Source organism: Pteropus alecto, unplaced genomic scaffold (assembly GCF_000325575.1).
Source record: "Pteropus alecto unplaced genomic scaffold, ASM32557v1 scaffold194, whole genome shotgun sequence".
In the NCBI taxonomy this organism is placed as follows: domain Eukaryota; kingdom Metazoa; phylum Chordata; class Mammalia; order Chiroptera; family Pteropodidae; genus Pteropus; species Pteropus alecto.
Window position 1 is genome coordinate 213,359 of NW_006436281.1, and position 13,783 is coordinate 227,141.

The following is a 13,783-nucleotide window of genomic DNA, read 5'->3' on the forward strand; positions in this document are numbered from 1 at the left end:
AGACATTTGGTAACATGTATACGCATAGGTATGTACAAAGGGATGTATTGATATCCACGTACGTGTAGGTATAGACATCTCTATGTTGCGTCTAGATCATCTAGACAGATCTACGTCATGTCCATGTCATATAGGTGCGTAGGGATTTTTTCGTGTGTCTTCTAGAAACAGGACGTTAGCCACAAATCGCCGCATGTCGCTCTCCTCAACAGCGCCTCAGGGAACTCCTCCAAGTCACTTGATTCAACCCTTTTAATTGCCGCATATGGTTTTGATGGCCTTATGGTGGGGATTACTGACATTTCTTTTATTTCTTTTTTTTTTTTTTCTAATTTTTTAAAATTAAGTTTATTGGGATTACTGACATTTATTCAGCCGTTTATCCAGTCATGGTCCTGTGAGGGAATTCGCTTCCTTTCCTTTCTTCCCCTCCCGCTGTGAGTGAGCCAGCAGCAAGCATCCTGATGACAGGCGTGTTCATTATTTGTTATGGTCGCCATGTCTCGAGATGTTCCTTATACACTTTAAAAGCCCGGATGATATGTCCCTTTCACGCATCTGAGAAAATTCTATAATGTATAATGAAATGGGATCAAAAGTGACCGTTATAAATGAAAAGTAAGGGATAGCGAGTCAGGGGTTCAAGGAGCGGCCTCCCCCGACTTTGCCCAGTGTCATCTTCACCCAGGTGAGACCCCCTGGATATCCCTTCTCCCCTGCAGACGCCAGGGAGAAGTCAGGGAAATTACTTCGGTGCTTAAACATCTGTGGGACAGGTTCTCAGAAGGCGGATGCTCGGTTGGACATGTGCATTTAATTCATTAAGAGGTGATGTCATACTGGCCTCAAGTGTTTCTTCTTGAGCCTGACCTTCCTCGCGGGGGGCACCTGCCACTGCTCGTTGGCCCTCTGCAGGCAGAAACTTCCTGAACCTTCCTGGAGCCTGAGGCAAAGGGCCCTATATATCCGTGCTTTTATATACGTTTTTAATGCCTATTTTTTCCCCAGAACACTAAAGTAGTTGAAAAAGGTATTGAAAAGTTATCAAAAGGGTATATGAAAACTCACAATAGTTTGAGTTAAAACATAATATATATATCAAATCAGAATTTATTATAATTTTATTTTAATGTAACTTAATTTAAAATTATTTAACATCACCATGTGGCCAAGAGAAACTGTAGAGCATAAACATTCTCTCAACTGAAAATGCAAAAAGCCAAGAAGTAGGTTTTGAAAATATTATTGATGGGTTTGTTTCCGTTGAAGTCAGGGGTGCACGTTTTCCCTTTTCCTTCAGGCGCTGACACGGCTCAGTGGGAACTCGGTCTGGGTCCAGCCTCAGCCGGGCCCAGGGCCTGGCACACAGTAGGTGTTCAGAAAGTGTGTGTCGAATGAACTAACTTTCTCTAAAATGCCTTGGCAGACTCCACTCCGCTCCCACACACCCCCCTGCTGGACCCCCCTGGCTCTCACAACCCTCTGTCCAACTCCATCTCTACCTTACCCACCGTGGGTCGTCACTGTCTGGGGACGGGTCAGTGTCCCCCACTGCACTCTGAGTCCTGTGAGGACAGGGCTGGCGCTGTCTTAGTCACTTCGCAGTGAACCAGTGGGCCCTTGGCGCACAGTTCGCACATGTCGCATCGACTTCCTCCCTGTAGGCAAGGGCCGTCCCCATGCTGGCTGTGTTCCCGGCCAGGCAGACGGAGGGGACACTCTCAGGAAACACCTTCACTGATTCTACAACGCACTTTCCCACACTTTAGCAATTCTGAAATCAGGAAAAGTCACAGTTAATGGCATCTTATAATCACTGTTGGCCTGGGAGTCACTGTGACGTCACTGTCACTGCCTGGATGTGATAACGAAGCCGCTTTTAATAGCATCGTGGCCCCTCCTGATGGCTCAGAGGACATGTAGTGTGGGCAAGCACGGATGTCCCCTGCTCAGATGTCCCCGTGGCTCTGCAGTCAGGCTCTGTGTGTTTTCAGGAACAGCTCAGCCAATTTACTTCCCCTGTATTTTCTTGGTCAGAGACACGCACAAGTTTTCTAGGGTAAAAATCTGCACCTTCTAAGTAAGTCCACGAAGAGCTCTTTCAGTGAGTGGAAATAAAATTTTTAAGTGATAGGGAAATATCGTGTCATAGTTTGACGGGCAGCACTGTTTTCCCTTGTCCGTGGGACAGAAAGCAACGCACCTGAGGATGAGCCCCACCTCCGATTTGACTATATGGGGAACCTGTGGAAGAAACGGACGAATAAATGTGCTTGTCTTACTTGTCTCTGCCGTCCTCTCTAGTTCCGTCTCAGCTCCCGGGTTTGATGTCTATCTCAGGATGACATGTGAGAGAACAGAGTTTTGTCACAGTTAAATGAGTTTCTCCATCCGACGGACCCACACGGCGCCTGGCGCGTGGTGAATGCGCGGTCAGCGAACAGGGCCTCTGTGGGTGATCACGTCGGCCGCCCCACCCGCCCGTGAGGTCCGTAAGAGCAGGGACAAGTGGGACTCACACCTCTGGACCAGTACGGGGACTGGCTTGGGGTCGGGTATAAACAAATGTTAATGGAATGACCAAATAGTCGAGTAAATCATTAGGCAAACGAGAGCTGTCTCTCGGCTCTGGGTCTTGGCACGGGCTGGGCCCCTGGCCTGGGAGGCAACTCCCTAGCAGGCCCGAGGCTCACTCCTGCTCATCCTTCACATCTCAGCTCAGGTGCCCTCTCCTCCGAGAAGCCCTCCCTGACCCTCAGGCCAGATCACGTGCTCCCTTTGTGCTCCCATGCTCTTCCGGGGTCCCCCATCTCAGTCCTGCCTGCTCTGGGTCATCACTGTCTGGGGATGGGTCTGACTCTCCCACAGGATTCTGAGTCCCGTGGGGGCAGAGTCCGAGGCTGTCTTGACCACTGCTGCCTTCCCAGTACCCAGCCTAGGACGCGGACTGGGCAAGCGCTGGATGTCTGATGAAGGATGCAGAGGAGGCCTGGCAGACAGGTAAGGGCGCGGCCTCTCTCTGGCTGGCACACCAGGAGCTGAGGGAAGTGCCCCTGGCAGCCGTCAACCTGGCCGCCACCATTTGTCTCCCTTTCCTCAGACCTGGAGGCCCTGAGGGCACAGCCCGGGTCTGATGGACTTCCGGGGCCCTGGCTCTTGGCCGGGCACGTGGGATCGGGAGCTGGAGCGGACTGGGTGAGGCTCTTGATACATGTGGCAGGTTTCAACGGCCACAGTCTGCACGTGTCGTCTGCATGCAATTGTGTCTCTTCTGGTTTGCAAGTCTGTGTTCCTGAACGTGCGTAATTTGTGAGGCTTGTGTGTCTGTATGTTTGACTTTTGCTTTTCTGTAGTGACTGGATTTGAGGGTCTTCCTCCTCGGGCCAAGTGTACATGTCTGTGAATTTGGGAGAGGAGTCTTGGTCTGTGTGTCTGGCGTCTGGGGATCGCTTTTAAGCCCCTGGTCTCTTTGCATTTGTGTCAATGAGGGTGTGGGATGAGCCTGTGTGGCCGTTGGCCTAAATTTCTCTCTTGCCTGTGGTTTAAGAATTCTGGACTGTGTGGGCAGCAGACCATTCTTCCCCGGCTCTCGGTGTGGCCTTGAGCTGGTCTGTTCTCCTTCTGGGTCTCCGTCTCCCCCTCAGTTGTTTTCAGAGGCTCTTTTGCTGAACCCAACTTCAGAATCAGGAAAATCCTTTGAGTAGCGGGGGGCCTCTGGCTCTACCCCAGGAAATGGGGGTGGGAGACCCTGGAGTGCCTGGCCTGGGCAGAGAGGAGGCCAGGAGGGGAGCCAGGGTGGAGAAAGCTAGGGAAGGACTAGGGAGTCGAGGGAGGCTTGGGAGCTGCAGAGACAGAGGCTGGAGTGGAGCAGAGACGGAGTGTCCCCAGTGGGTGGGGTTCCCGAGTCTTAGTCTCTGGACCTTCAGCTCTGTCTTTGCATGTGTCACAGTCCCCGCCCGTTGACCCCCGTCTCTCAGGCTCCGTATCTTTTCACTCTCTCTGTGACTGGTGCCTCTGACTCTCCCTCTCTCGTTCTTCCTGACATGGTCCCTCGTCCATTGTGTCTTCCTGCCTGACTCTCCCTTTTTTTGGGGAGGGGAAGTCTCTTTCCCCACCCCGACTCCCCCCTTTCTTGGGGGGGGCTTTGCCTTCCCTTTTTCTCATTCAGGCTTCTCCGTACTTCCATCTCCCTTTGTCACACCGATGCCATTTTAAATGGCCGTGAGGAAGCAGAGACGGGAGAGAGCAGAATGGAGAAAGGCATCGCAAAGAGTCGGCACCTGAGCTGAGATTTGAAGGGCGGGCTTGGGGGGAAGGAGGGGAGGATGTTGAAGCTGTTGGGGAGCAGGTGGCCAGAGGTGGTCAGGGAGCCTGCGTACCAGACGTTGAATCGGGGTGTGGGCACAGCCTCGACGCCACCGTGGGCTGAGAGTCCTGGCCAGGCAGAGACCGAGGGCCAGGTAGGCTCATGCTGACAGTGACCATGCTGGTGGTTTCAGACCTGGCCTCTCCCCAGCGTTTCCTGTCATCCCAGCCTCGCTGGCGAAACTAAATCACCACCCTCAGCGCAGGTGGGTGGGTCAGTAGATGGTGCCGAGACGGGAAAGTGAATGATTTGTTTGGGAAACAGTTCCTGGATGGAGGAGAAATAGAGGGTGGGTTGGTGAGCATGGCCAGCCCTCAGGTGCTAGGACTTTGACCTGGGTGTGATGGAGACCGTGGACGGGTTTTGAATGAGTCTTGGTGTTAGAAAGACCGCCCTCTGGGTCCCTTGAGAGGGACTGAGGGCCCAGTGTGAGCGAGGGGAGACCCCATGAGCAACTAGGGGGTGGGGCCCCGCCCCCTGACATCACTGTCACATTATTGCACTGGGGCCAGCAGACCAATAAGCTGCCGCTTGCTATTATAATGGGTCCTAGCAACAGGCTCTGACCTAGGGCTAACGGGAGGAGACCCGGCCACTCCGGCCAGCGGGGAGAGTGTGAGGGGAGAGGGAGAGCCTGCGGGGCAGGGCAGGTGAGTCTCCTGAGGACGGGTCTCCAGCTAGGTCCGGGGCGGGGCTTCTACTCCCAATTCCAGCTCCCCTGGCCCTAATTCCACCTCAGGGTCACTGACCCATCTGCCCCTTGCTGCTGGAACCCGCCCCAGGCACCTAGTCTCCATACCCTGAGATGTGTGACGGGGACAGGGCACAGGAAGGGGTGGGCATAGCACGGGGGAAATGGCCCCACCCGGGATGGGGGTCTGACCTGGTGGGAACGATATAATAAGACAAATTTCCGAGAGATCGGGGATGGACCTGAGAGGTGGGGACGGGGCGGCCAAGGACACAAGGGGGAGCCAAAGACAAGTGGCTGAAGGTAGAGCAGTTCTTCGGAGGGCGAAGGAGCCTGAGATCTGGGTTCGAGTCCCAACGGTGGCTCTGAGCAGAGGCATCCCTTGCGTGGTCTGAGCCTCAGTCCCTCTCCATCTGATGGGGACAGTGACCCAGGACGTGGTTGTCTCTCCCAAGGTTCTGTGAAGAGTCTTAGTCAGTGAGGAAGTGTATTTTAGAGGCGATGGACCAGAAGACAGTGTGACTGGGAAGAGGGAGGGCCAGGGACGCTCCAAGGTGAGGAGGCTGGGACCTGAGCAGAGACCATCTGATGGGCTCTAGGGGGCAGGAGGGGACTTGGCCTGGCAAGGCCGGCCACGGCAGCGCTGGGCGTTGAATGAGGGGGACTCCCAGCATCTAGGAACTCCCCCATTCTGGGTTCCTTCCACCAGCTGAACCCAAGAATGTCCTGTAAGTTGACCTAGTGATAGACAGATCGGGCCACAGGCGTCACGGCAGCCCTGCGAGGTGGTCAGCATTCTCTTCCACAGGGCAGATATGGCGGCCGAGGCTCAGAGAGGGAGAGACTTGCTCTAAGTCACACGGCTAGGAATAGGAATAATGGTGGTAATAATGATGCTGATGCTGATCACACAGACCACTTGCTCTGTGCCGGGCCCTATTTTAAGTGCTTTACATGTATTAACTCATTTAATTCTCAACAACCCGAGGAGGCGGTTTGCTATTATGATAGTTATCCTCATCTTACAGATGAGAAAAGCGAGACAGAGAGTTAAGTCGCTTGCCCCAAGTCACTCAGTGAGTACGTGGCCCAGCCAAGATCGGTCCCAGGGTCTGGGCCCCCTTCGCCCTCACTTTACACTGCTCCCAGTGACAGCCGTAGCAGGAGTGCAGGGCCCCTGGTTCGAATATTATTAAGAATTCCAATCAAAAAAATAAATAAATAAAGAATTCCAGTCAGAGTCAGCAGATGAACCTTAAGCCAAGGGCCGGGCCTTCTAAGCATGGGGCCCTATGTGACTACACGGGTCACAAGCTGCCCATAGGACCGTCCCATTCCTAGATTACCCTGAAAACTCCTCAGTGCCTCGGGAGACAGGTCAGCCACTATGCGCCTCACTCAGAGAAGCAAACAGCTCAGAGAGGGGCCTCATTTTGCCTGAGGTCCCGCAGCAAGTTATGGCAGAGATGCCACATGAACCCGGGCCTGCTCGACTCCAAAGCCCCCTAACTCGTGTCCGAAATGTGCCCCGGGTGTTTGAGGAGAGGGCTGCGGGGTTCCAGCGGGCCGTCCTTCAGTCCCTGGTCCGTCTCCTTCCCTGCCCCATGCAAGGCCCAGGAGGCGTAACCGGCTCCCTCATGTCCCCCCAGACGCTGAGGACCACGCGTCCTGTGACTCTCCCATCCCCGGCGCCAAAAACCGCTGGTCACCATGGCTACTTCGAAGTCGGCGGGGGAGGAGGAGAACACCATCCTCATGGCCAAAGAAGAGCTGGAAGCCCTGCGCACGGCATTCGAGTCGGGTGACATCCCCCAGGCCGCCTCTCGCCTCAGGGAGCTGCTGGCCTCCTCAGAGAGCACCGGCCTGGAGGTGGGTGTCACCGGCGAGTCTGGGGCTGGCAAGTCGTCCCTCATCAATGCCCTTCGCGGCCTGGGGGCCGAGGACCCCGGCGCGGCTCTCACGGGCGTTGTCGAAACCACGATGCACCCCTCGTCCTACCCGCATCCACAGTTTCCTGACGTGACCCTGTGGGACCTGCCGGGGGCCGGCTCTCCGGGCTGCCCGGCCGACAAGTACCTGAAGCAGGTGGACTTCGGCCGGTACGACTTCTTCCTGCTGGTCTCCCCGCGCCGCTGCGGGGCCGTGGAGACCCGCCTGGCCTCCGAGATCCTGCGCCAGGGCAAGAAGTTCTACTTTGTACGCACCAAGGTGGACGAGGACCTGGCGGCCGCGCGCACCCAGCGGCCCTCGGGCTTCAGCGAGGCCGCCATCCTGCAGGAGATCCGTGACCACTGCGCCGAGCGGCTGCGGGCGGCGGGCGTGACCGACCCGCGCATCTTCCTCGTGTCCAACCTCTCGCCGGTCCGCTACGACTTCCCGCTGCTCGTGTCCACCTGGGAGCACGACCTGCCCGCCCACCGGCGCCACGCCGGCCTGCTGTCGCTGCCGGATATCTCGCTGGAGGCCCTGCAGAAGAAGAAGGACATGCTCCAGGAGCAGGTGCTCAAGACGGCCCTGGTGTCGGGCGTCATCCAGGCGCTGCCGGTGCCCGGGCTGGCGGCCGCCTATGACGACGCCCTGCTCATCCGCTCCCTGCGCGGCTACCACCGCAGCTTCGGCCTGGACGACGACTCGCTGGCCAAGCTGGCTGAGCAGGTGGGCAAACAGGCAGGCGACCTGCGCTCTGTCATCCGCTCCCCGCTGGCCAACGAGGTCTCGCCCGAGACTGTCCTGCGGCTCTACTCACAGTCCTCCGACGGGGCCATGCGGGTGGCCCGGGCCTTCGAGAAGGGGATCCCTGTGTTCGGTACGCTGGTGGCCGGTGGCATCAGCTTCGGCACCGTCTACACCATGCTCCAGGGCTGCCTCAATGAGATGGCCGAGGACGCCCAGCGGGTCCGCATCAAGGCCTTGGAGGAGGAGGAGCCCCAGCCCGAACTCAGCTTGGAGGCAGCTGGCGACAATGGCGTGGAAAAGCGGGGATCCGGGGAGGGAGGTGGCGAGGAAGCCCCGCTCTCGGCCCGCAGGAAGCTCGGCCTCCTTCTCAAGTACATTCTCGACAGCTGGAAGAAGCGTGACTCAGAAGAGAAATAAAAGTGCAGCCCCCAGACCCCTGCCTCACCCACAAACCACGCTTTAACAAAGCCGACCAAACCAAAAAAACGAAAAGGCCGATGTGATGAAAACGAGAGCGGCCGTGGCTGAGGGGCGGGGTGCGGAGGGGTCTGAGGGCGGGGTCTGAGCGCGGGGTCTGAGGGCGGGCCCAGGTCAGAGAGAGAAACACCGAACTGGGGTAGGAATTGACCCTGGCGGGAGAGAAGTTCAAGGCGTGGATGGTGGGCCAAGGGCTCCTTGGTGGTACTCTCCCCTGGGTCCCTAAGTAGCCAAGGGGGATTTATGGGTGCTTGGTACATGCCTCCTCACTCACAACAGTCCTGCTCCCCTGGGTCCCTAAGTAGCCAAGGGGGAATTATGAGGTGACAGGGTAGCCAAGCCTAGATCCAAGACAGGAGGCAGTGACAGGGTAGCCAAGCCTAGATCCAAGACAGGAGCCAACTGTCAATGAGATGCCACGTGGGTGGCGGAGTGCATGGGGATTCGGGCCTGCTAAGATACTTTAGTTGCGATGGTCATACTACGTGGGTGGCGGAGTGCATGGGGATTCGGGCCTGCTAAGATACTTTAGTTGCGATGGTCATATCCCTTTCTGAGAACCCTAGTGTCCCTAAGGCCGCCTCTGGAGGGGGAGGGGCAGCCAATCGGTGCCCAGGATCAGCACAATGGTGCCTAGCAACTGGGTTAAATGGGGGGAGGTCGGGGCATCCCGGGCCAGTGCTGCTGCCTGTGAGTGACCTGGGGCTGGGTGGCGCGGAGGAGGGGCCCCGTGGCCCCTGGGCTGGCCTCCGTGTGGGGCCTGCGGGAGATGGGTGGCAGTGGAGGTGGTGGGAGGGCCGGTGGCGGTTTCTCTGAGTATCAAAGGAGGAAAGGCTGAGGGCATAACTTGGCCGCAGGGAACAGCCGTTTCAGAAAAGGTGGCGGGTGTGTCTGAGCGTGAACGTGGGTGTCGATGAGTTCGCCGACATGTTTGATGCTATGGGTCTAAGGTTGAGAGCAATTCGCTGGGACTAGGGTCACCTGTCTGTGTGTGATTGCGAGGAATCCTGCTAAGTCTCAGTGATTCTGATGCTATGGGTCTAAGGTCGAGAGCAATTCGCTGGGACTAGGGTCACCTGTCTGTCTCTGCATGATTGTGCGCGTGGGTGTGTGTGCACGTGCACAGACTGGATGGAGCTGAAAGGCCGTGGGTCTGAGAGTGAGGGCGACTGTGTTGGGTCTGAAAGCTGCACACGGCTGTGAGCAGCACACTGCGTGAGGCCATGTCGGCCCGGGCGGCCCGAGGAACCAAACTCTCCGGCTGAGTCAGGGGTCACACGTGTTTTTAAAAATTCAAGAACTACCAGATTGGGGGGTTTGGACATGACCCCAAGGGCCTCTGTGGGCTTGAACGAGGGTCAGAGAAGGGTCAGATTTAGGTGCAGAGAAGAAAGGCGCGTTCCCAGGAATCCACAGAAGGCTCCGGAGTCTGCGCGAGGCCGGTGGCAGAGTGGGGACTGTGGTGCCGGTGCTCGCAGACAGTCCCCGCACACTTTCCAGGACCTGGTGGTGGTTGTTGCCTCATTTTGGCACCTCAAATGACCCCTGACCCGAGGAAACAGTTCCAGACTCAGAGGGTCTGCTTTTACCTGGACAATTAAAGGGGGTGCTGAGTCTTTTTTCTAAAGAGCGCTCAGCTTTGCAGAAGGATTTCTCCTCTTCCCGGAGCCTCCCATTCATTGACTATTTGGGGTTCACTCAGGCCTTTCTGCACCAAAAGCTGTGAGGAGGATCATGGCGGGGAAATCCTAGACCCCCAGATGCACAAGACAGATGGTCTCTGCCAGATCCATTCCCAAACCACAACTTACATCCCTGTACGTGTGGGCCTCAGACATTGTCCAAAACACAGGACTCGCCTGAAGTGGCTGGGCTGGACAGGTCGGGCATGAACAGCGCGTGCTCACACCGCACTGGCTCTAAAGTTGAGATAGGCAGAACGGGTTACTTTGGTCTCCAGCTGATCCCCATGCCCTGTCCCTTCTGCCTCCAACTCTCTACTCCCTATCTTGGGAATGATACTTGGGGTGTGGATACGGCATGGGGTCCACAGTCATTTCCACCACACCCATGCAGGCGGAGTTGGGGTCTTTGTCTCCCAGCCCCCGGCTGGCATCTTGGCCCCCTTAGCCACTGTTTGTTCTAGCTCAGGCCTCTCCTCCTCTACCCAGTTCCTACCCCCATCCCTTGTCTCATCTCCAGTCTCATTCCCCATAAGACTACAGGGGTCTGTAATGTCCACAGTGGACCTCTCCCTCCCATGGCTACCCACAGATAAAGATCGAGCTCAGCCTGATGTTCCAAGCCCTTCCCAAGCTGGCCCCTGCCTGAACCTCGTCAACAATAAGACACCGAGTCTTTCAAAAACAGAGCTGGGAGGGCTCTGAGTCATCTCTCCATTCTGCAGGTGAGGAAACCGGCACCTCCACCTCTTGCAGATGGGGGAAATTAAGGCTGTAGAGCGGACCTGGCTTTCCCAGTGTCACCTGGCAAGTCCTTGGCATGGCAGTGACTAGACGCAGTCATGCAATCCCAGATGTCAGAGCTGGCAGCCCCTGTCCATCATACAGAGCTGGGAGGGCTCTGAGTCATCTTTCCATTCTGCAGGTGAGGAAACCGGCACCTCCACCTCTTGCAGATGGAGGAAATTAAGGCTGTAGAGGGGACCTGACTTTCCCAGTGTCACCTGGCAAGTCCTTGGCATGGCAGTGACTAGACGCAATCATGCAATCCCAGATGTCAGAGCTGGCAGCCCCTGTCCATCATACCAGCGAGGACTCCGAGGCCCACAGGCAGGATGGGGCTTGCCTAGGTGGGCACTGTGGTACTCAGAAGCCAGGCAGCGGGGGTGGGCAATGTTTCCACAAAGGCACCAGACCCGATGGGTCTCTTTCCTGGCGTTGGAATTGTAGCACCCAAAGAGGGCCTGGCACATAGTGGGTGCTGAATTGTGCAAGGATCGAGGGAGTTGTATGGCAAAGGGTCAGAGGGAGCTGGCCTGTGTCCTGGCTCTGGCACAGGTTGTAATGCATTTGGCCAGTGACTTTTACCTTCACGAGCCTCACCTTGTAAAATGAAGACTTAATGATATGCATGTGGTTGGAACAATGGTGGACCCCCAGTAAGCATTACATTAATTCCTGACAGGGACGAGGAGGGTTCCAGCTCTTAATCGCGGCCCTGTGCTGTTGATCGCAGTGCCTGGTGCTTGGTAAATGCCCCCCAAAAGTTATTTAAGAATTGGTATTCTAGAATCAGAAGACCCCGGTCCCATTCCCAACCCCCATGTACTAGCTGGAGGCCTTGGGCCAGTGATTCATCCTCTCACTGCCAAATATAGATAGTAAAGGGATTCTCATTTTCTGGCTGTTGAGGATTTTATGAAATACTCCAGGAGGAGAATTTATTCATCTTGGCAGCGATGAATAAATGTTAACTAAAATAAGGCATTTACACCGGGCCTGGCACATTATTGCCCCTGTGGGACTATTACTGGTGATGCCTCAGTGCCTTGGGCATGCTGAGGGATGTAGAGGAGAGAGCAACGCGTTGAGAATGATCCTTTACCTGTCCTGCCAAAGGTCAAGTCCCGAAATCAGAGCCGAGCCCATGGCAAGCAGCATCTTCCAGACCGGTCTCAGCCAGTCCATGACGTGGGAGCTATCAAAGGACATCATGGCTCTGAAGAAAGCCTTTGAGGCAGGGAACCTGCCAGTAGCGGCTGCCAAGTTGCAGGCCACACTTCGTTCACTGGAGGACGTCAGGCTGGACATCGGCATTACCGGGGGGACAGGCTCAGGCAAATCGACCTTTGTCAATGCCATCCGGGGGCTGGGAGACGAGGAACCCAACTCAGCCTGCACGGGTGTGGTGGAAATGACTGTGAACCCCACACCGTATCCACACCCCAAGTACCCCAACGTCATCTTCTGGGACCTGCCGGGCGTAGACGCGCACACCTTCCAGGCCGACGACTACTTCCAGAGGGTGCTGCTGGGCCGCTACGACTTCATCATATTCATCACCTCGGACAGCTTCACTGCCAACCACGCCCGGCTGGCCCGCGGGATCCTGCGGCAGGGCAAGCGCCTCTACTTCATCCGCTCCAAGGTGGACGTGGACCTGGCTGCCTCGCGCAGCCGCCGCCCCAGCACCTTCTCTGAGGAGAGGGTGCTCAGCCAGATCCAGGCCGACTGCTGGCAGCGGCTGGCGGGTGAGACGCAGGCGCTGGGGGGCTGGGGTGGGCGGATTCTTGAGGGACTGCCTGCCCTTGTCCCTGCATCTTCCAGCTGAGGTCCAAGTGGGAAAGGGGTCACCTAAGGTCGCATTGCTTGGCTGAAGGAGGCCCTGCAATGACATGCTTAAAGCTGTGTTGTGTGCCGGTCTCAGCCCATCAATAACCAATGTTGTGGCTGGACCAGCCTACCTGGTTCTCATTACAATGGCATGGTGGCCTTCGGCAATAACCATCAGGGGACTTTGCGAAGATACAGGTTTACACAGGACCTGGGGCGAGAGAGCGCACAGGCCTGGGTGCTGCTTTTACTGGCGTTGAGGGTGGGGGCCTAGGCTTTCGTAGACTCACTTTTTATTGGAGAATTTAAAACCTAAGATCAGGAATTTAAAGTGTAGGAAGAGAAAACAAACAAGTAGCCCAAATGATCAGATGTTGAAATCAACCACGTTCTCTAAGACAAAGGAGCCTCAGGGCCAGGCTCGCTATCTAGTCATGCGGCTGGCCCTGTTTGTCGGAGACAGCCTTCCTCCAAGCGGTGCCTCTTTGAAATGGGTGCCTTGCAATCAAAGCTCAAGTCAGGCGCTTGCGTTACAAGAAGAAAAGCCAAAAGTCAGGCCTTATACTGTAAGCTGCCATTTGCTGAGAGTTGGCACTTTTCAGACACAGGTGACAGAGACCCAATCACTTGCAATAAGGAAAAAAAGTATATTGTATTGGTTTGTACATTTACCAAGTTAGAAGAGAGCAAATGCCACCATGCACGCAGCATGGCACCTGTCACTCATGGCACCTAACATTTAGTGAGGGCTCACCACGGGCCAGGCACCATCTTTATGAACTCAGCTTGCCACCACCACATCCCTAGGAGGTAGGTACAATGATCACCTCATCGTACAGACCAGAGAGCTTTGGAAACTTGCCCAAGGCCACACAGGTGGTAGGTAGCAAGGCCCACACCTGAACTTGGGCAGCCTGGCTTAAGCCACGTGCTGTGCAGAATTATGTCAAGTGCTTGAGCCCGGCAGCTGTTGGGACACTACGGCTGTTCTGGTGTGGAAACCACTGAACACAGGTGTTCTTGTCTCTGGCAGCCGAGGGCCTGGAAAACCCCAAGGTCTACCTGCTCTCCATGTTTGAGTTGGGAAAGTATGACTTCCACTTGCTGGAGGAGGCGATGGTGAAGGAAGTGGACAGCCACAAGCGCCATGCACTCCTGGTGGCCCTGCCCAACATCTCAATGCCCATCTTAGAGAAGAAGGCTGCCTCACTGCAGCAGCACATCTGGCTGGTGGCCACGGTGGCCTGTGGCGTCAACCCGACTCCTGTGCCAGGAGTC

At 56.1% G+C, this 13,783-nt stretch overlaps 2 protein-coding genes across 2 annotated transcripts; both read left to right on the forward strand.

Annotated features, from left to right (window-relative positions):
• Window positions 1–6,767: 6,767 nt before the first annotated feature.
• IRGC (immunity related GTPase cinema) lies at window positions 6,768–8,150 on the forward strand. The gene has a single exon (XM_006911775.1). It carries the CDS (start codon window positions 6,768–6,770, stop codon window positions 8,148–8,150), a length of 1,383 nt encoding a protein of 460 aa, XP_006911837.1.
• Window positions 8,151–10,943: 2,793 nt separating this feature from the next.
• LOC102881641 (interferon-inducible GTPase 5) lies at window positions 10,944–12,526 on the forward strand. The gene has a single exon (XM_025046772.1). The coding sequence runs from the start codon at window positions 11,640–11,642 to the stop codon at window positions 12,501–12,503; it is 864 nt and encodes a 287-aa protein (XP_024902540.1). The 5' UTR covers window positions 10,944–11,639; the 3' UTR covers window positions 12,504–12,526.
• The last annotated feature ends 1,257 nt before the right edge of the window (window positions 12,527–13,783 follow it).